Raw genomic sequence first — 22,820 nt, 5'->3', positions numbered from 1 at the left:
AATTCAATTCGTAATGTAACTGTGTGATTTCAACTCATCGAATTCAAATACTTATAAGTATCATCATACAAAAAGGATTACCAAACCTATGTCAATATGGCAACCACCTTTAATTTCACTGTGGCGGTACGTAAGCAAGTTGAAAGCACTGATAACACCCCGATATATCAAACATATAATTACATACATGCCATATTATGCATATGCACATACTTGCTTAGTTTTGTAATTCATATTTAATGTAGCATGTCTGATTTTATAAAGTACATATATCTTAATATGTATATACAGTGTGAGAGGTTCTTAAGATTATATATGCATATACAATATACATGTAAGGTAGAACAAATACCACCTGTTGTGAGAGATAGCACGTGATAGAGTGTGTTGGAGCTGTCTCCCTATTTAATATCAATTTGTGCATAAAATATATATAGTTTAAAAAACATTTTTACACGCGCATCGATTTTGATTCAAATCGATACACTATATGTAGCTGCCATAGGAGCGATCAGTATGTTGGGTATGGAAATTTGTGTATCTCAACAAAAGTGTATTAAATGTTTTCTTATACATAGATCGATCAAAAAAATAATATTTTTGGATGAAAAAATAATGTTTTCCTAAGATATATAGCTAAATTAAATAAAACATGATTTTTTTTAAAAAAAGTTACTTAATTATATTTTATATTTAGTCTCCAAGGCTATCAATACTTCATTCTTGTTTATACTCGTATTTAAGTCGATGGATATATGTAATTAGCAATATTTATATTGGTATGTACCTTTTTGTATGCAGGAGGACAAAGTAAAAGTACCGAAAATGCAGCCGCCTGCTCCCGGTGAGCCACCCAAAATCGAGGTGATTCGGGAGAAGCGTCCATCCCTGGCGCCAGAGCCGCCCAGTCGACGTGGCTCCCTAGTCCCACCAGCCGACATGGGCCGAAGACCGTCCCTGATCATCAATGACGAGGTAAATTTCATACGCTTTGGTAATACCCGTACCCGTATTCGTACCAGTGATCCAATGTGCTCTTCATGGTGTCAAAATATCATGAACAGCATATCAATATTTCAAAATGTAAATTTTCCGCCTTTGACCTCACCTATACACACATAAAATATTTATAAAAGTTCTACATACGGTTGCCACTTTATATTAAAAACTTTGCTTTACAAAAAAAAAAAAAAAAAAAAAAAAAACGTTTAATAGAGTGTTTCGATTTTTGTCGCGACAAAGCGGTTATCAAAATTGTAATCTACGATGAATTCTACGAAGAATTGCTCAAGAAACCATGGGTCTAAAATCAATATCGATTTACATCATTTATATGGGTAACTATTTGTTTGTTCCAAAAATATATAAAAACCACTGCCTGCTTTTAGGCGCTTGTATTTCTTAAATTATATTAATAATAAGCTATTACTGCCTTCTACTTGTCCGATCCATCTAATTCTTATCTCTAAATTTGCCATAAGTGATGCTCTATTTAAGGATTTTTCTTTTTTTTTTTTTTTGAGGCAAGTTCCACCTAACAGACAAGTACCAATATAAATAACACGTATGTATAACTTCTTCTTAAAAAGTGGAAGCTTGATGTTGATTTCAGACGCATGGTTTCTTGGCAATTACGGTTTTAAAAACCGCTGGTGCATTTTTTGTACTCCATACAAATTGAAACACTCTCATGTTTATACTCAATAAGTAACGGTGTAAAAAGTTTTCTCGATTTCTTTACAAAGGAACATAAATAACAATGAAATGAGATCCGAAGAGTTTCAAACGTGGCAACCGTGACTTTACCAGATCAGCGATATTTGAGAATTTTAATCAGATCGAAAGATCTTAATTTAATTTGAAAAGCTCCTTATTCATTAGTTATTTACTATTCATTTAATTGGTATTCTTATTAAATTAAATACAAAACCATTCAGCACACATATATTACCAAAAACAAAAAAATAAAAACTTTTACAAATTAATATTAATTTAATTCAAATCAATTCTTATGTGATAAAATATCGCTAATCTGTATAAAATGGTTATAGTGACAAGCATTACATGTAGTACTTTTGTTCCCCCGATCATTCGGTACTTCTTACTGTTGAAATTGCTTTCATTAGACTTCACCGTATATGTAAAAATGTACATACATGTAGTTTCTATGACTTATTTCATGAATTACATAAATGCAGTAAAATTATTTACATTAGTTTCCATAGAAAATATACCCAGCTTCATTTATAAATATCCGGAATGTGTAGACGTAATTATGGAACAATTATGTAGTGAGAACTATATCAATTTCTTTATAATAATATTTACATGTTTTTGGGCGATATGATATGCTTCTTTTTATAATAGTTTTGCTTAAATAGTATCTGATCAGTTGTCATTTTAATAGACAAACTGTGTAAACTGCTTTTTTTATAAGTAATTGGGTGCTACAATCTTTATCACTCGAGGACTCGAATATTTCTAAGCAACAGCAACGTAACATATTTGTTTGGTAAATTATTATTATCGTATATGTTATAAATACATACGTAAATAGGTCAATATATAGACATAGACATAAACATATCCCTGTACACATCAACATACATATATATACACAATAAGAATGTACTGTAATTAACTGATTGCTTGTATTTAATTGTGTTACATGTAGTAGTATAAAATGTACCTAATCTCATGTGTATTTCCTATGTCCCTTCTATGTACCATGTCTGACCATTGCCCACAAACTAAAAACAACAACCAACCAACAACAACAATCACCACAAACCACAACAACAAATGATATTCTTGTCCACCTGCCAACCGATCAACAAACCAAACCAAACCAAATCAAATCAAATCAAATTAAACAATAAATACAAAATATAACAATAATATAATAAAATGAAATCCAACCTACACCGCCTACAACCTTCAACCTACAACCCACCATACATATTTATATGCAATACACGCTCACACACATGCACGTATACATACATACATACATAAAAATGTATGATTGCCAATCCAACAAATACAGAAGAAACTCCGCCCCGGCGAAGTCATGGATACACGGGTAAGACTCCTAAATTTGCTGCTAGCAATATTATAAATGAAATACATTAATATTGAGGTATTCAGTATAAAAGGTATTTGATATTGCGTATTCAGTTATATATATTTCTATTCCCCCCGAGCAGTATTTATTATTACCTGGTAAAAGATATTTTTAATACTACCCACAGCATAGGGACTAAAATAACACATATTTTTACTCGTACTACATAATATCAAATTTAAATTGCTACACTTACCATAATCATTAATCATCCGGAATACACAAACACCGACAAATGAACGCCGCAAATTATTATTTATGCTTTTAAATAAAATTTAGTTGATATTTTCAATTTTAGTTTTTAAAATAAAACTGATAAATAAGTAAATATTTCTTAAGATCAGGGATCGCGAATGAGAGTTATGAGTTTAAATAATATCTGGATGAATGAGTTATTTTCTGATATGAATAAAAAAATTTGGTACTTAAAATAACGATTAAACTTTAGTTTTAATCTAAAACTCAGAGTGTAAATCTTAATTCTATTATTTAATATAAATACTTGAAAATAATATTTGATTTAATCATATTAATTAATTTAATATAAAAAAAATTAAAATAATTATTTCAAACTACTTTTATTCAGATCAAGCAGGATTAGCAATTTTCATAGTTTTTTTGAAAAAAGTAAATGAATCGATTTATATTTAAAATTCATTTGTTACAATCCTTGATATATATTGCATTTTTTGTCAGTGTACTTACAAAAATAAAAAAAAATGGGCTGATCAGAATATTTAGTTTAAGTGATTATGAACAATATTAAAGGACATTTGCTTCATTTTTTTTTTTAAATTTGGAATATACATATACTTTGTGTATTCACACATGCATAATTTCAGAAGTATGTGTGGCCTTTTCTAATTATAGATGAAATCACTAACTCTCGTAAATTCAAATTCAAATAAAAATAAAAATAGAAACATATGAAAGCCCAAAGATCTTACATGATGCCCAGATAGAATAGATACATATGTACATATGTAATACATTAGCTGATCTTCGTCTCTGTTTTTGCCCTTCAATTTTTGGCATTCATATTTTTTCGAATAGGAATGCGTTTGCGCAATATTAGCATATTTCAACACAGACACATAGATACATATAGATATTGCGAATTAAATTTAAGTGTATTTTGCAGCACAAATAAAAAATTCTACATCTGAATCGGGTTCGGAATCGGAATCGGAATCTTTCATAGACCATAGACTATACTATATATATGTATGTATGTAGGGTAGATAGACCAAAGATTAGATCGAAGTGAACGGCTGCAATGCATTGTATGTACATACCATATATATTATCATTATAATTATTATGAGAAATTGGTCCCAAAATCAAAGACAAACATTCAGTTCAGACTGTGCCGCGAGTGAAGAGATAGAGATAATATTCGTGTGCAGTTTCATCGCATTTAGACCTCATCAGACCCCAGATGACACTTTTGGAGATATAGTTACATATGTAAGGTCTGACAAAATGAGTTTAAGCAAATAATACACCTAATAAGATTTAGTTGTAATCAAGCGACCATTAAACGGGGATATTTATTAAAAGATATGTAGGTTGAAATAAATATATGTATTTAGGTAAGGTCAAAAAATTGCCCGTTAACTTTGAAATCACTAAAACAAACACACACACACACTCACTTTAATAAGTATTATCAGTTTTCAATTAATCAAAATGCAATTGAATGTTGTCCTGCATTTAATTCAATTTAATTTAAAAACAAATATTACAGTTGTTGAGGCCAGGCGAGGTTGGTGAAGGACAGGTGAGAGTTGGCTCTGCTTATTCCTACTTTTTTTTTCATTTCAAATTTATTTTAGTAGTATTTGGTCGCATTTCTCTTTCTCTTAACAAATCCCCCGTGTGAGACAAACCTTGCTCGGCAAAACTCACATTCCCGCACATACATAAATATAGTATGTACTTGCATTCAACTTGCGAGCTGCCGAATTCAATTTAAAAAATTACTCAAAACGCAAAACATTTAATTAATATTTAGTAACAAACCAAGGCTTCAACAGTTATACATTTTTTAAATAAGATTTAATAATTTTTTTCAACAATTGAATATTTGTAATTAAATAATAATTGTTATCTTTCAATAAAAGTTATGAAAAAAGTTATGGTTTCAGCTAATGACTCAATTTAGTAAGTTGATTTATTTATGTTTAGTTTGCAGCCTTGGTAAAAAACACACATATTCTACCAATAATCGGTTTAGAATTACATACTCGTATTTACACATGTATGTGTGGACTATAGTAAATAATTATTGAATTTATTTTGGTGAAATTAACATCCAGTAGTTAGATAAATATACACTTGCACACTCACACAGACACACACACACACACATAAATCTAAGGACCCTAAGATTACATAAACTCATAATTATATTTACTGATACTGATCTTAAACTGTAGATCACAGCTAAGCAAATAATTATCGCTTAATTCAAGAATGCATATTTTGTAGAAGTATTTATAATTTTTAAATTATCAATTCGGACTCCGATAATAATAATTTAAGTTTAATAACAAATTAAATTTCATGGCTAAAAATGATTGAGCCCAATTTGACTTACTGCAATGTTATAGGCTATTTTCACGACCACTCACATTTGCCACATTTGCTCACATTTGAATGTGGCTCATATTTGGCTTTCCACGACCAAATGTGAAACTGTTAAGACATTTGATATTCACTTAAAGCAAATCAGCTGTTCGGTTTCTGTGCACAAATTATAGAAAGCTGACAATAACAACATATGAATATTTATTTTGATACAATAATTGGCTCAAATTTAATGCCTACCGTTTATATTGAAGAAAACAGCTGGTTAAGGTGATAATTGCTTTTTTCACGAGTTTATCGATAAACATCGCGTGTTCGATAAAAAAAAATACTGAAAATCGCCGAGGCGAATGGCAAAAAATCTTCACATTCATTATGAATGACCCAAAATGATCATTCGGATTTTGTACTGAAATGAAGTCCACATTTGGGCCGAATGATGAAAATGGCGTCGAATGATCCAAATGTGCTGTCGTGGAAATAGGCTATTAAAGAAACTAAAATTTTCAATTCATCATAATAACCTACCAAAGTAAGTTTAACTATTCAAATTGATATAATATTTAATTTAAATATTATAAATTTCACACTCATAATTAATTCACTAAACCGATAAAGACAGCGCCGTTATTTATTATTTTAGGATATTTAGGTATTTAGGTATCCATTATCAATATTTAGACACAGTGAGAAGCTTGGACAAAACTGATCTGAAAGCTATCTTAAAAGTAGTGATGTAAATATATATCGAAATATCGACAACTGGACTTTAGCGGAAGCGATTATCGAGTAATTTAACTCGATGATTTTTAGGACGATCCATCGAGTTGATTATATCGATTTCCGTGAAAAATGGACAACTCACGGGGGCTTGTTCATCGTAGTTGATTTGCAGAATTGTCAAAGTTTGAATTAGGCATGAAAACGATGCAAGAAAAATAAGATTTCTATAAAATGTGCGAGTGTAATTGTGATTACAATTACGTTTTCAAATTAAAAGTTTTATTTTGAAAAAACTCGATATTTGCAACTCGATCTACTTTTTTCCGATTATCTATTTCGATTATCTATTTCGATATAAAACTCCATCTAAAGTTTGGATTTACATCACTACTTAAAAGTCAAATCTATTTAAAAAAAAAATTCAATTTTTTTCGTGTATTTATTTATTTAAACTAATTTGTTTGTTTTGAATCTTGATAGCAAAAACAACAGAGACCAGGCGAAATGGGGGATACCAAACAGGTCTTAAATCGTGATTAATTTAATCACATTTCTATACTTTAAATTTTTTTTCGCTTGAGTTATTTTTGTTAATCAATGATTTAATTCTGAAAATCCGTATATAACAATCTCAGGTGCTACTTATTTTGTAAATATTGATTATTTCACGACTGTTTACATATATCTATATATATGCATCAATACTTTTTGTATATAAATCTATTTGTGATTGACCTTAATAATTATGTAAATAATAATAAAAGGGCCTCCATAAAGTCATTCTTGTAAATGATTATTTAAAAAAAAAAAATATGTATTACAATTATCGTTTTTTAGTTAGTCAAATTAATACATACGGTTCAGGAAAGTGCATATTCGGTAAACAACTTTACAAATAATTTTAAAGCTGATCGAATTAAGAATATAATAATAGTTTTACACAAAAGCTTTAAATTCATTTTCCGTAGAATTTAATAAACTTCATATCATATGAAACAACCCTTTTAAACCATTTACAAACACTTTTGTCAAATATGCAGCGGAATTTTCGTAAATCCTTTGTACTAATATACTGTGAGGGTTTCAACCTTCTTAGCTATTAAAGCTAAGATTGTGACTTGTCTATCTTCATTGAAATAAATGATTTTTAAATCATTTTTAGCAATAAAATCCAGGTTATGAAATGTAACCTCTATTTCCATATCATTTATTTATTTTGACTTAACTTGCAATTGAAAAGTTTAAATAAGATTACAACTTAGGTAACTTTTAGACATATTCGCTAACCTTTGTATAAGAACACAAGAACATGTTTTAATGACAAATCAAATATTTGTAATGAATTCATCATGTTCATAAGTTAATATTAAATCAGTGCTAATCTCATCAGTCTACCGACATTTATAAAACACATATCTAAATCTATTTTATGTATACATAAGTTTTTCATCTTTCATTTTGTGTTAATAATATTTATTATATCGTATTGTAGTTTGATGTTTTAGTTCGGTAGTATGGCATTTGAAACCTTTGAGTACCCTACTTTACCCTACTCCGTAGCTAGCAGAATGCAATACTCGTATGCAATGTGTTTTGATTTTCCGTTTGTATGCTATACGTATCTTTGACGAGTGTATAAATTGTATTCATCAATTAATTAGATCTTGATTTATTCCATTTCAACTAAAATAACAAAAACCAACCTTGACTTACTGATCTTTCTATGTATCATTTTTGTTTTGTCCTACACATTTATTGTGTGACGTGATTGTGACTGTGATTGTCCAAAAAAGCGGAGACGTCCCTCCATTGATGTGCGCAGACCTAGTGTACAGGACTTGGAAGATCTTATCAATAAACCCTCCACTCCACTGCGCGATGTCGGTGATGGCGGACCACCATCGATTATTGATGTACAGGAATCATACTCTGTGGTCGAAGGTATGTATCAAACCTAAATTTAATCCTCTGTTACTCCTCTGTTAAATGTGTGAGTGTGGAATGTGGAATGCCATTAAAAGATGTTACCATACTTAGTACATATGTGAATGTATGTTGTATGAGCATAATAGAAAAAGAAGAGCAAATTCAACATATCAAATTTATTTCAATATCAAAACAAAATATCTAGATATACTAACTTTTTTAAGAAAGGGATACAAATAAATCGTAAGATGTTTATTCTACGACTTTAAAAAAAAACCCGATAGTTTAGCGGGAAAACGCTAAAACCCGTTAAAGTGTGGACCACCGCAGTTTCGAAACCACAAAAGTTATAGATATGCTTTATATATCGTTGGAAAGGTATTTTTGAGCGCTTTTGGGCGTACCTGTAAACTTTACTTTTAATGTACTGAGGTAAGATTTTACAAGTGGGAAAAGGTTTTTTATTGCACATTTTGGCGATTTAAGAAGATTTGGAATCTGGCATCTTTATAAAACTTCAATATGTTATAGTCAATAGGACTTCGCATTTTTTTATATATCAAACATATCTGTAAAAAATCCAATTCTCAAGATGTTACCCTTTAAGATATTACTTATAAATTAATCAGTTTCATTTCATTATTTTTATTTAAATAAATATTTAAAATACGGTATTTAATACATTGACAACGAAATAGTTATGGAATTAACCGACTGAATTAGTAAAAAAGGATATACACAATTACACTACATTACACTGTACCTGTGTCGCATGAGTAACTAACAATTAAAATGTGTTCTATTTTCGTATACACCAAAATTTAGACTCGACGGCTTACCTTACGGTTGGTGTCGAGGGCAATCCAGCACCAACATTTAAATTCTACAAAGGAGTTAGCGAGATCATTGAGGGTGGTCGCTTCAAGTTCCTTACAGATGGCCAAACAAACACAATCACATTGTGTATGCGTAAGAGCAAACCGAACGACGAGGGCAAATATAAAGTTGTTGTTTCAAATATACACGGCGAGGACTCCGCCGAGATGCAATTATTTGTCTCCGATTCAAGTGGCATGGATTTCCGTGCCATGCTCAAGAAACGTCGTTATCAAAAATGGGACAAAGAAGAGCAAGACCCCAATTGGGGCGATCTTAAAGAAACTGAAAAACCATTGCCGGCTTTAAAGAAAGTCGAAAGGGTAAGAAAACCGCAATCGAAACCGAACATTGTTTTCGAATTAATTCTCATAATATTGCTTAAATAATATACAATTTGAAAATTACTACATCAAACGACAATGTAGTAATTTAACAATAACTGGCATGTCGCATTCGTAAAAAAAAGGATAAGGACATTCGTTTAATTTCTCGATAAATCTCTAAGCTCAAGTTGTCAATTAACTCTTTAAAAGTTTATCTATCTTACCGGGAGTGTTTAAAAAATATTTATATACTTGGTTTATTTAAACGCATTTTAAGCTAGCCAAGTCAAATTTATTGTTGGCTAGTTAAAGTATCATTTAAGTATTTTCACAATCTAAATGTTTGGGCAAAAGAATTACTTTTGTTGGGTTGTTCTTCGCAGAATGAAGATTCTGTAATAGGTAAAAAAAACCCTTAATAAAGAAAATCTATAGTATAGTACCTATCAAATAATAGTACTTTTTATAACTTTTAAAATTGATGATTTAACAACCATTAAGTTATCGAGATTGCTACCCTTAACTTTAACTTACTGACATTATTTAAAATGAATATTGAGAAACCTATCTATCGTAATAAACGAAACATAATCGAATTAAATATTCAGTCACTTTAGAATAAAATTTTTTACTGAATAGCCGCTTTTTAGTGTGGTTATTCATTAAGAGGGTTGCACCCACCTTCTTCTTCTTCTTCTTCTTCTCCTTCTTCTTCTTCTTCTTCTTCTACAAGAGCAATTATTTTGTTAAAATATCAAGTATTAAATGATCTCATCACTATAATGTATAATGCAATACAGGCGCCATCATCGCGTAGGCCATCCCTAGCAGAGTTGATCCCCGATTGGCCGACGTTGCATCCGTTTCGACGTGAGGAGGTGCGCTCTTATCTGAGATACTTTCTATTCTATATTCTATATTTTATACTTACGTATAACACAAGTCTATTTAATCGATATTGTATGTAAAAATGTTATTTTCAATTCCAGTAAAGAGATACAGATAAATTTCTTGATTTTTGACGACCTTGGATGTACAATCGATTTTTTTTGCTCTGTGCCCATATTCCAACTTAGCAAAATAAGGCTGTTATAAATTTGTGCAATTTTTGTAGCATCAGCATACTATGCACTCGATATCGGGATACGCGATGCAGTATCTCAATTCTGGGCACAGGTGGTTTTGTAGACGAGCAGGATTTTTACTATCTCTATGTGTTTTTTTTTTTTTTTGATTTGTTCAGAATTGAATATAAATGTGAAATCCAGTTTTCAAGATTTCCAGTATTATTTTTTTAGACATTCCGGATAATTAATTAGTTATCTACTTACTTGAAATTCTTCAATAATTTTACGCAATTATGTTTGACATTTGGGCATTTGCATTTTGTTATTTCTTGCATAAAATTTATATTTTTGTTCAATTAAACATTTATGTGTGTTCTTATTCATATCAAATGCAATATCGGCTAACAAATATTTAATTTGATTTCGAATTTGATATACGACACGTTCGAATAACATAGAATCGGGCTTTCGTAGTATGCACATTGATATCATAGTTTTTGACTAACATATATATATATTTGTATTTATGGGTTAATACATACAAATACTTATGTTTATTGTATGTATATATAAGTACAAATATTGCTGATTTCTGTTGTTGCCAATTCTATGCTTACTTAACATTAATATAATTCTGTCATTTGGCCAACAATTTTAAGAAATAGGCCATACATAAGATATATTTTGAGAGCTTTTTAATGACCTACTACTTATAATTGAAATGACCAAATATGTCAACTATTTGTTATATCCAATTTGCATTTCACACAAGTGTGTATATATTTTCTCTGAATAGGTTTTTATCAGTAAATAAAAAACAGTTCCGATATTTTTTTCGGGTTGATTCTCTGGATTTTTTTGATATTACTTAACAATTTTATTTTAAATACTATCCCATTAATTAGATTTATATTTGTTTATTTTGACAGCCAAATAAAAATCTATTATTTTTAAATACGTTGAAAATCTTTTGTTCGAAGTTCGATATACTTAAAGTTAGTATGTCAACATACTTTTAAATTACACATACTTGCTGTAGTGGAATTGGATGTAGTAAATCGTACATAGGTACAGGTACTTATTATTTTAACCGGATCTCAATCAAAATGTCAATAAAAATATTGGTTTTTGATATGATTTGTATTTATTTCTTAATTTTTTTTTTTTGGTTTATTACAATAAGTACATACATACATAATTGAAATCATAATAACCGGTACCAGTACCTTTTTAATAATTTACATATAAACATATAATAGGAGCACACATTTGCTAGACTAATAAAACGGCCGAAACATATGTGTACTATATTATATTATTTATGAACGCTTTGTAATCGTATATCAAATCTGCTGTCGTTTGACATCTTTACCCATTTTTGACAACGCAAAAAAAACATCGCAAAAAAAAAAAAATGATTGAAAACAACAACAACAACAACAACATGATTGAATGAGAATAGAAGGTGGAATCATTCCTTAGTCCGCTGATCGACCAGTTCGCTAAGGAAGGAAAGGATAAGAAAGTGGTATTTGAGGCGCGATTCAGCAAACCAAATTGCAAGCCTAAATGGTTATTCCGCAAAGATGTAAGTATTCAAAAGCGACCAGTTCAAAAAATGAATATTAAATAAATTAACCTATTAATAAGTTAGTGTTGTAAAGTTTTCATTTAACATTAATTCTTTTTTCAAAACCGAACTTTCTTCGTACTTAAAGTAAGAAAATTCAAAATATTTGTATACAATTACTTACATGAAAATTCGTAATTTATTTCTGCTGACCTTTTTGAAGTTTTTGTATTGAAATCGAATAATTCATAGTATTTTTGTACAACACTAGTTTAGTGACAATACATATGTATTTGTAATAACTTTTATTAAATGTTGGGCCCATCATAGGAGGTGTTTACAGGCAGCAAATTTAAGTTCAAGCAGGAGAATGATACATACCAGTTGATAATTACAACGCCTAAGGTCGAGGATACTGGCAAATACACAATTGAAATCGGAGGCGTTTCCAGCACTGCATTCCTTAATGTTGAGGAAGCCGATCCCACATATACATTTACAAAGCCGCTTAAAAAGAAAATCGAAGGTTTCACAAGACATGAAACGACTTTGGAGTGTGCCGTTAGCAGTAGCATGGCAAATGTGCACTGGTTCAAGGATAATACAAAGCTCGAATCGGATGATCCACGTTATTTGATCTCGAAAGATATCAATGGCAATCTGAAGCTTATTATCAAGGAGTCTGTGCTGGAAGACAGTGGCAAATATCGTTGCCAATTGGATAAGCAACCGGATAAAACCGAAACCACACTAAATGTGGTCGAATATCCATACAAATTTGTCAAGGTCCTCAAATCACAGCAATGCATTGAGAAGGATACCATAACGCTCGCTTGTGAAATCGATGATGCCCAAGGCGATGTACAATGGTTTAGAAATGATGAGGAAATCAAGCCTGATAAACGCATGCAGATAATCAAGGATGGACGAAAGCGTAAGCTTGTCATCAAAGATTGCAAAGTAACCGATGCCGGACAGTTCAAGTGTACAACAAATGCTGACAAAACTGATGCGGAAATTATAATAAACTGTAAGATAATATTTATACTAGTTATCTACTACTTACTAATTACATTATTACATTATTATATTCAATTCAATCTTAGATCAAAATCGTTTCAACAAGAAACTTAAAGATACTGATGCTGTCGAACGTGAGAAGCTGGTATTGGATGTGGAACTACAGGATCAGACGGCTCCTTGTGATTGGAAGTTCAATGGGGAGCCAATAGTGCCAAATGAGCGCATTGAAATCAAAAATTTGGGTGGTGGTAAACATCAATTGGTATTCAATGGTCTAGACCTAACGGATGCAGGTGAAATCACCTGTGAATCGGGCCAACTGAATTCAGTGTGTAAGCTTTCCGTACGTAAGGGCGAGAGCAGACCCAATATTGATTGCCCAGATGAGTTTGCTGGCCCAATAAGTGCCCCTGTAATCATTGAAGTGCCATTCAAAGGTAAATTAACCTGTTTACTTGTCAAATATATGATTTTCGACAATTCTCGACAACACACATCCAGAAATTGGAGAAAAAAAAACTAGGAAGCAAATTAGAAAATCAAAACAAGTGAAAATAACTTGATTTCTAAACTCAAATTTGGAAAACAAAAGTTATGAATTGCCGAAACTAAAAATACTAAATTCATAACATCGATTTTTTCCGAGATTCGCTCTAATTTCCACAGTACAGCAGCATTCTTAATGATTTTCTTAGTGGAATTTCAAAATTGTTGCTTCCTCTTTTTTTTCATCCATATATTATTTTCTTTAAATTTCGAAATCTGTATAAGTACCCATACCCTGTAATGTTATACCAACCCATTCTCTCAATTTTTGGTTGACTTTCTAATATAGTAAGCGGTACTAAACAAACTCCAGTTGAGGCCAAATTAATTAAGGACGGAAAACCGCTGCCTGTCAAGGATGTCGAAGTTGCGGTAACGGACGATAAAGTAACGTTCAAAATCAAGAAACCATCAAGGGACTTATCGGGACCGTATCAAATCAAACTATCGAATGGACAGGGTGAAGATACGAAAGATGTGAACATTATTTGCCAAGACGCTCCACAACCACCTCAAGATGTAGATGTCACTGATGTATATCAGACATCGTGTGTCGTTAAATTCAAACCGCCAGCAGATGACGGTGGTAGTCCGATAATCAAGTATGTTATCGAGCGCCAAGACTTAAGCAAAAAACAAGGCTGGGAGCCTGTCGCTGAGGTTCTACCAAGTGAGCCATGTCTCAAGAAAATTGAAGACCTGGTGCCAAAGAAGCAGTACAGATTCCGTATGCGTGCTGTCAATAAAATAGGTCCATCTGATCCGGCCACTTTCAAGAATTCGATACTTGCCAAGGACCCATGGGATGAGCCTGGTAAGCCGAAGGCGGTTGATCTAACCGATTGGGATAAGGATCACGCCGATTTGAAATGGGAGGCACCAGATAGTGATGGTGGCGATCCCATAACATCCTATATTGTTGAATACAAAGAGAAATTCTCAAACGATTGGGTGGCCGGCAAAGAAGTGCCGGGAGATGCTAGAACAGCAACCGTTGATAACCTCAAAGAGGGCCAACAGTACGAATTTCGAGTCCGTGCTGTTAATCGGGCTGGACCTGGCGAGCCTAGCGACAAGACTAAAGCCATTATTGCCAAATGCCGTTTCGTCAAACCATTCCTGGTGGGCGACGGCCTTAAGAATATCACCGTGAAGAAGGGACAGACGGTGCGCTATGATATTAAATACGATGGTGAACCAGAGCCAACAGCCAGTTGGATCAAGGACACACAACCGATTAAATTCGACAATCAGCGTATCTGTCTTGAGCAGCTCGAACGCAATTCATCGATTACAATCAAGAAGAGTGTGCGCAAGGATACCGGCAAATACAAATTGGTATTGACGAACAGTTCGGGAACAATTGAATCGGAAGCCCAGGTGATTGTCCTCGATCGTCCATTGGCGCCTGGCGGTCCATTTGAGCCGGAGGAAGTACGTGCCCATCGCATTAAGATGAAATGGAAGCGTCCATCCGACGATGGCGGCTGTGAAATCACTGGCTATGCCCTCGAGCGTATGGATGAAGAAACTGGCCGTTGGATACCAGCCGGCGAAGTTGGTCCCGACGAGACCTCATTCGACTTTAAGGGCCTTACGCCGAACAAGAAATACAAATTCCGCGTCAAGGCCATCAATAAGGAGGGTGAATCGGAACCGCTTGAGACAACAGACGCAATTCTTGCCAAGAACCCATACGATCCGCCCAGTCCCCCCAGTCAGCCAGTAATTGACGACTATGATAATAAGAGTGTATCGCTTAAATGGAAGCGACCACCATCGGACGGTGGTCGACCAATTACCCACTATGTTGTCGAAATCAAGGACAAGTTCTCACCCACATGGACGGAAGTTGCCAAAACTGAGGATCCCACTCCCGAATGTAAGGTTGAGGGCCTTAAGGAGAAAATGGTCTACCAGTTCCGTGTGCGTGCGGTTAATAAAGCCGGACCCTCAGAGCCGTCTCAGCCTACAGACAATCATCTGTGCAAGCACAAGAACCGTAAGTAACTGCTAATAAGATTGATTGATAATTGAGCACATTTAATTTACTTGGCTTTGGCTTAACATATTTACTCAGATCGTTAGTAAAAGAATCACTCATGTTACAACATTGTAATGCTTTTCTACGCCTAACATAATTATTAAATATAATATACTTAGGTGCTTAGAGCCTAGAGCTTAGGCTTAATTAATTCATTTCACAGAATCGATATATCGCATCAGCTTTAAAACTGCCAACGCTTTAAATAAGTACGTAAGAGAATATTAATTAGTTTCGTATTGAAAAGGCAAAGTGATTCATGAATCTAACACACACTTTCTATCGTCTCAACCAATAGTCAAGCCACAAATTGACAGATCCACATTCAAGCGGATCACTATCAAGAGTGGTCGTACTCACAAGTGGTCGGTCGACGTTACCGGAGAGCCTGTACCGGAATTACACTGGAGCTGGCGAGATGATGTTCCACTAACGACTGGAGATCGTATTAGTATCGAGAAAGTTGACTATCACACCGACTTTGTTATCACCAATGTGAAGCGCCAAGACAGTGGATTCTATACCCTGAAGGCTGAGAATCGAAATGGCGTTGATCGAGAGACGGTCGAATTGGTTGTTTTGGGCAAACCCAGTTCACCGAAGGGACCTCTCGCTGTCAGCGATGTGACCGCAACCGGATGCAAGCTGCAGTGGAAGAAACCCGAAGATGATGGTGGAGTGCCCATCAAGGAGTATGTTGTTGAAAAAATGGATACAGCAACTGGTAAATGGGTTCGGGTCGGACGATCGCCGGGTGAAAAGGAGCCCCCGAGCTTTGATGTAACTGGCCTAAATCCTGGCTCCGAGTACATGTTCCGCGTATCAGCTGTAAATGAGGAGGGCGAATCCGAGCCACTGACCACACTCGTTGGCGTTGTCGCAAAGGATCCCTTCGATGAACCTAATAAGCCGGGTACTCCTGAAGTCATTGATTACGACAATCAAAGTGTGAAACTGAAATGGACACCGCCAAATAATGATGGCGGTGCGCCAATTCAAAAGTATATTATTGAAAAGAAGGATAAGAATAAGCCAGAATGGGAAAAGGCTATCGAAATCCCAGGCGATCAATTGGAAGCCACTGTTGCAGGTCTACAGGAATATGGTGAATATGAGTTCCGTGTCATTGCCGTCAACAAAGCTGGTCCATCCCCACCGTCAGATGCCAGTCTGCCCCAAATCGTCAAGTATAAGAAATGTAAGTCCTCGTATTTGATGAATCAAAGTCCATAATAATTATTTCTATTATTATTTTTATTATGAATTATTCCTTAAATTTCAACAATTAAATGAACATGAATGAATATCTCTAAATTGCCTTTAACCTTATCATAATATGTCCATCTGAGCCAAATATCATTCATTTTTGATAGTTTGTCTGTGAAAAAAGATAGAATAACTTGGAATAACTATTCTAGTAAGATGATGATTTTAATATATAACATATTTATGTAATTTTCAAACCCTGCAGTGAAGCCCCGCATTGATAGAACGAACTTGAAACCTCTGTTAATTCGCGCTGGAAAGCCAATTAAGTACGATGTGAACATTCGTGGCGAGCCGGTACCAACAGTCCAATGGTATCAAAACGACGTCGAGCTCAAGCCTGAGGAATTGCCAAGCAATACAGAGATTAAAAATATACCTCACAATACGAAAATTGCAATAATTGATGCTGTGAGAAAGCATACTGGCGTTTATAAGATTCGGGCTGAGAATGAGCACGGTTATGATGAAGCAACCGTTGAGGTGAACGTTTTGGGTCCACCTGGAAAACCAAAGGGTCCCTTAACTGTCAACGATATTACCAAGGATAGCTGCAAGCTAAAGTGGAAAAAGCCAGAAGATGACGGTGGTAAGCCGATAACGGCTTACCAAGTCGAGAAATTCGATAAAAAACAAGGTCGATGGGTACCTGTCGGTCGAACCTCTGGCAATGATACCGAATTTGATGTCAAGGGCCTTCAGGAAGGTCATGAGTATCAGTTTCGGGTTAAGGCCATCAATGAGGAGGGTGAATCCGAACCTTTGGAGACCGATGGCAGCATAATAGCTAAGAATCCATATGATGCTGCCAGTAAGCCAGGTACGCCCAAGATCGATGATTACAATGAGCATATGGTTAAGCTTAAATGGGAGGCACCTAAAGACGATGGCGGTGCACCAATTACTGGTTACATTATTGAGAAGAAAGATAAATTCTCACCCATTTGGGATGAAGTTCTTACCACGAATGTAAGTATTTTTCATATACTCGTACTCGTATTTATGGTCAAGTATAGAACATAAATTTCAAATCTCCAATTAGCAGAGTTCGCAAATCACATATTGTCAATGTATATTTACTTCAATAGTTCAACAGGGATCTTTTGTTTTGGGAAAATCTTAAAAATCCCTTAGTTAAAAATAATTTAAATGCAGCATCAATTGAGAAGTCAAATTATGTTGAAAAAGACAATGCTTATTGAAATTGGTTGAGAATTGACAAAGTTATGCGACTTCAAAATTTTTTAAGAATTTACATGAGAAAAATGTATAAAATTAGTAATTTTAATTAAACATAGTTAAAATGCAGCATTAAATAAGAAGTCGAATACTGTTTAAAAAGACATTTCTAATTAATATTGTTTGAGATTTGACAAAGCTATCAGAGAGCAAGATTTGCGACCTCTGTTAAAAATGCAATAGACCTATAATAAGGAAATGAATAATATGTTTGCTACCAAAATATATAGACACCTACACCAGAGGCAACGGTTGATGGCCTCACTGAAGGAAACGAGTATCAATTCCGGGTTCGTGCTATTAATAAGGCCGGACCCAGTGAAGCAAGCGATGCAACAAATCCCCACGTAGCCAAACCCAGAAACCGTAAGAAATCTTAATCCTATAAATCTATCAAAATATTTACAGCTTCGTAAATTATGAATGCATTGTACGAGATGAATAGAATTATTTCGTTTTAATTTCTGAAATGTAGAAACGCTTTTGTTTGATGTTAAGCCAAGCCATTTTATTTTATGTGCTTTTAATGTATGTATTTTGCCGCGCCTTTGCTTTGAAATGTTTAAATATTCAATACTCACCTCTATTTTCCATAAATAATTATTAACTTCTTTAGTCAAGCCAACGATAAATCGTGAAAAAATGAAGCCCATTAAAGTGCGAGCAGGTCAAACGGTTAAATTTGACGTTGATGTCAAGGGAGAACCGGCACCTACTCTAACTTGGTCATTCAAGGAGAAGGAAATTACACCCAGTGGACAAGCGCGCTTGGACAATGAAGACTACAATACAAAGCTGACACTATTAGACACATCCCGTAAAGAGAGTGGAGTCTATAAGTTGAGAGCCGAGAATATAAATGGTGTTGATGAAGCTGAAGTGGAAGTCATAATTTTGGATAAGCCATCGAAGCCGGAAGGACCTTTGGAAGTATCCGACATTCATAAGGAGGGCTGTAAGCTCAAGTGGAAGAAGCCAAAAGACAATGGAGGTGTTCCCATTACCGGATATGTTGTCGAGAAAATGGATACAGCAACTGGTAAATGGGTGCCAGTCGGATCTGTTGATCCAGAGAAAACAGAAATGGATGTAAAGGGCCTAGATCCCAATCATCGTTATCAATTTAGAGTTAAGGCGGTCAATGAAGAAGGCGAATCGGAACCACTTGAGACTGAATCAGCGATTACAGCTAAGAATCCATTTGATATATCCGCACCGCCTGGACTACCAGAGCTTGAGGATTGGGATGAACATCATGTGAAATTGAAATGGGAGCCACCTATTCGCGATGGAGGCTCTCCAATTACAAACTACATTATTGAAGTAATGGACAAGGATTCCGGAGAGTTTGTGAAAGCTGCGGAAACCGATGGACCCATTTGCAAAGGTGTCGTCAAAAAACTGGAAGAAGGTCAACAGTATAAGTTCCGTGTTCGTGCTGTAAACAAAGCTGGTCCCTCCGAGCCATCTGAGCAAACTAATTGGCACACGGCCAAGCCGAGATTCCGTAAGTAACCCAATTATATCTGTGTAACTTCAATTTAATCGCATTTCTTGTTCTTGTTTTTGTTTCTATTTATTTATTTTTTGTATTTTCGGTACAGTTAAGCCGCATATAGACCGTACTAATCTGAAGCCTGTGGTTGTGAAAGCGGGCTTATCCATCAGTTTGGACATTAACATCAAGGGTGAACCAGCTCCAAAAGTAGAGTGGTTATTCGATGGACTACCAGTGGTTAGCGACGAGGAGGGCATTAAGATCGATAATGTTGATTATAATACGAAATTCTTTGTTATGCGAGCAAAACGTCCACAGAGTGGCAAATACACGATTAAGGCCACAAACGAAGTGGGTGAGGATATTGCCGAGCTGGACGTTACCGTGCTAGGTAAGCCTGGTAAGCCCAAGGGTCCATTGGAGGTCAATGATATTACGAAGCACAGCTGCAAGCTGAAGTGGAAGAAGCCAGATGATGATGGTGGTGCACCAATTGATTATTATGAAATTGAAAAACTTGATCCACACACTGGTCAATGGTTGCCATGTGGCAAGAGCTCCGAGCCAGAAGCCAAGGTAATTGGACTGCATGAAGGTAAGCCCTACAAATTCCGCGTTCGCGCTGTCAACAAGGAAGGTGAATCTGAGGACTTGGAAACTGATAAGCCAATTATTGCCAAAAATCCATTTGATGAGCCTGACAAGCCGGGTCGTCCAGAGCCTACCAATTGGGATAAAGACTTCGTTGACTTGGCCTGGGATCCACCCAAAAACGATGGAGGCGCTCCAATTCAGAAATACATTGTTCAAATGCGTGACAAGTCTGGAAGAGCCTGGGTTGATGCTGCCACCGTTCCTGGTGATAAGACAAAAGGTACCGTTACCGGCGTTGAAGAGGGACACGAATACGAGTTCCGTGTTGTCGCTGTTAATAAAGCCGGCCCTAGTGAGCCCAGCGATGTGTCCAAGTCGGTTGTGGCGAAACCTCGCTTCCTAAAGCCCCATATTGACCGCAAGAACCTGCAAAAGAAGATCATGCGTAGTGGTCAAATGTTGCATATGGATGCGGCCGTAAAGGCTGAGCCACCAGCTAAAATCACCTGGACCTACAATGGTGAAGAGATTAAGACCAGCGACAGGATCAAAATTGAAAATGAGGAATACAAAACAACGTTTATAATGCCGAAAGTCAAACGATCCGATAAAGGTATCTACACCGTCACAGCGAAAAATGATTCGGGCACGGATACTGTGGAAATTGAGCTCGAGGTATTGTGCAAGCCAAGCAAACCAAAGGGTCCTTTGGCCGTTTCCGATGTTACTGCCGAGGGTGTTCACTTGAAATGGGAGAAACCAGACGATGATGGTGGCGAGCCCATTGAGCACTACGTGGTTGAACGTATGGATACAGAAACGGGACGATGGGTGCCAGTGATGACAACGAAAACACCAGAAGCTGATGTTACCGGCCTTACCGAAGGCAAGGAGTATTTGTTCCGCGTCAAGGCTGTTAACAGCGAGGGAGAGTCTGAACCCTTGACAACCGACACGCCAATAACTGCCAAGAATCCATACGATGCTGCGAATACACCTGGCAAACCTCAAATCACCGACTGGTCTGCCAATCATGCAGACCTCAAGTGGCGTGAGCCCGAAGATGACGGTGGCGCTCCGATCACCGGCTATATTATTGAGAAGAAGGACAACAGCGGTAAATGGCAAAAGGTGCTGGAAACAAATACGCCGGATTGCAAGGCACGTGTTAACGATTTGATCGAAGGCACCAAATATCAGTTCCGTGTGAAGGCCGTCAACAAAGCTGGTCCGAGTAAGCCATCCGAAGCGTCTGATCAAATGATAGCCAAGGATCGCTTTGCACCTCCCAAAATCGATAGAACCAATATCAAGGATATCACTATCAAGGCCGGTCAGCATATTCGCTATGACATTAAGGTTTCCGGCGAGCCGACACCAACCAAGACCTGGTTCCACAATAAAGCTCGCATCGAGGATGATGACTATAATATTGATATGGAAGCGCATCGCACAAAACTGGCTGTACCATTTGCAAAGAGATTGCACACTGGTAAATACACAATCAAGGCCGAGAACGAGTCCGGCCATGATGAGGCATCATTTGAGGTAACTGTACTGGACAAACCGGCTCCGCCAGAAGGTCCACTGCGTGTCACAGATGTCCACAAGGAAGGATGCAAGCTGAAGTGGAATCCACCTCTCGACGATGGCGGTTTGCCTATTGAGCACTATGTGGTTGAGAAATTGGATACAGAAACGGGACGCTGGCTACCGTCTGGTCGCTTCAAGGAGCCATTCGCAGAATTAAATAACCTTGAGCCCGGTCATGAGTACAAGTTCCGAGTGTTGGCCGTTAACACTGAAGGCGAATCGGAGCCATTAACCGGCGAACAGTCTATAATTGCTAAGAATCCATTCGATGAGCCCGGAAAGCCTGGCACTCCGGAGCCAGTTGATTGGGACAAGGATCGTGTTGATTTGGTATGGCGACCACCTCTAAATGATGGCGGCTCTCCAATTACTGGTTATGTTGTTGAGAAACGTGAAAAGGGTACCGATAAATGGATCAAAGGTGCTGAAATACCAACACCAGCATTCGGTGAGGAATGTAAAGCTACAGTTCCAAACCTTGACGAGAACTGCGAGTACGAGTTCCGAGTTAAGGCAATCAATGCAGCTGGCCCTGGTGAGCCATCCGATGCGAGCAGATCGGTCATCACAAAGCCAAGAAAGCGTAAGTTTCACACACAGATTTTAAAGAGCCCCTCATATTTCAGATTAATTCGACAAAGACAAAGACACGATAGTTGAAAAATGTTCAAACATGTACAAGGGAAAAAAATGAGAAAATTGAGAAAAGTTGTCCAATAATTTACTAAGGAATATTTAATAAAATGGGTAATTTAGGAAATAATTAAATTAAGATTTGATAAATATCTAACAAAAATTGGGATATTGTTGCCATTT

At 35.6% G+C, this 22,820-nt stretch overlaps 1 protein-coding gene across 8 annotated transcripts in view; it reads left to right on the top strand.

Annotated features, from left to right (window-relative positions):
* The window catches only part of LOC117780575 (twitchin), a 61,063-nt gene that overhangs the window by 18,031 nt on the left and 20,212 nt on the right, over window positions 1-22,820 (top strand). For 4 of the 8 annotated variants that reach the window (XM_034617196.1, XM_034617426.1, XM_034617349.1 and 1 more), the window contains 15 exons: window positions 802-975; window positions 3,047-3,082; window positions 4,872-4,904; window positions 8,230-8,377; window positions 9,188-9,561; window positions 10,365-10,442; window positions 12,094-12,219; window positions 12,532-13,231; window positions 13,308-13,661; window positions 14,060-15,772; window positions 16,113-17,012; window positions 17,286-18,049; window positions 18,550-18,685; window positions 18,936-19,826; window positions 19,924-22,587. In XM_034617196.1, the coding sequence (XP_034473087.1) occupies window positions 802-975; window positions 3,047-3,082; window positions 4,872-4,904; window positions 8,230-8,377; window positions 9,188-9,561; window positions 10,365-10,442; window positions 12,094-12,219; window positions 12,532-13,231; window positions 13,308-13,661; window positions 14,060-15,772; window positions 16,113-17,012; window positions 17,286-18,049; window positions 18,550-18,685; window positions 18,936-19,826; window positions 19,924-22,587 (9,091 nt within the window). The remainder of the gene's footprint in view (window positions 1-801; window positions 976-3,046; window positions 3,083-4,871; window positions 4,905-8,229; window positions 8,378-9,187; window positions 9,562-10,364; window positions 10,443-12,093; window positions 12,220-12,531; window positions 13,232-13,307; window positions 13,662-14,059; window positions 15,773-16,112; window positions 17,013-17,285; window positions 18,050-18,549; window positions 18,686-18,935; window positions 19,827-19,923; window positions 22,588-22,820) is intronic. The other 4 variants (XM_034617583.1, XM_034617506.1, XM_034617733.1 and 1 more) reach the window with 3 other exon arrangements.

The sequence above is a fragment of the Drosophila innubila genome, chromosome 4, assembly GCF_004354385.1.
Source record: "Drosophila innubila isolate TH190305 chromosome 4, UK_Dinn_1.0, whole genome shotgun sequence".
NCBI lineage: Eukaryota > Metazoa > Arthropoda > Insecta > Diptera > Drosophilidae > Drosophila > Drosophila innubila.
Note: the sequence above shows the minus strand (reverse complement) of the source record. Positions and strands in the feature narration are given on the sequence as shown.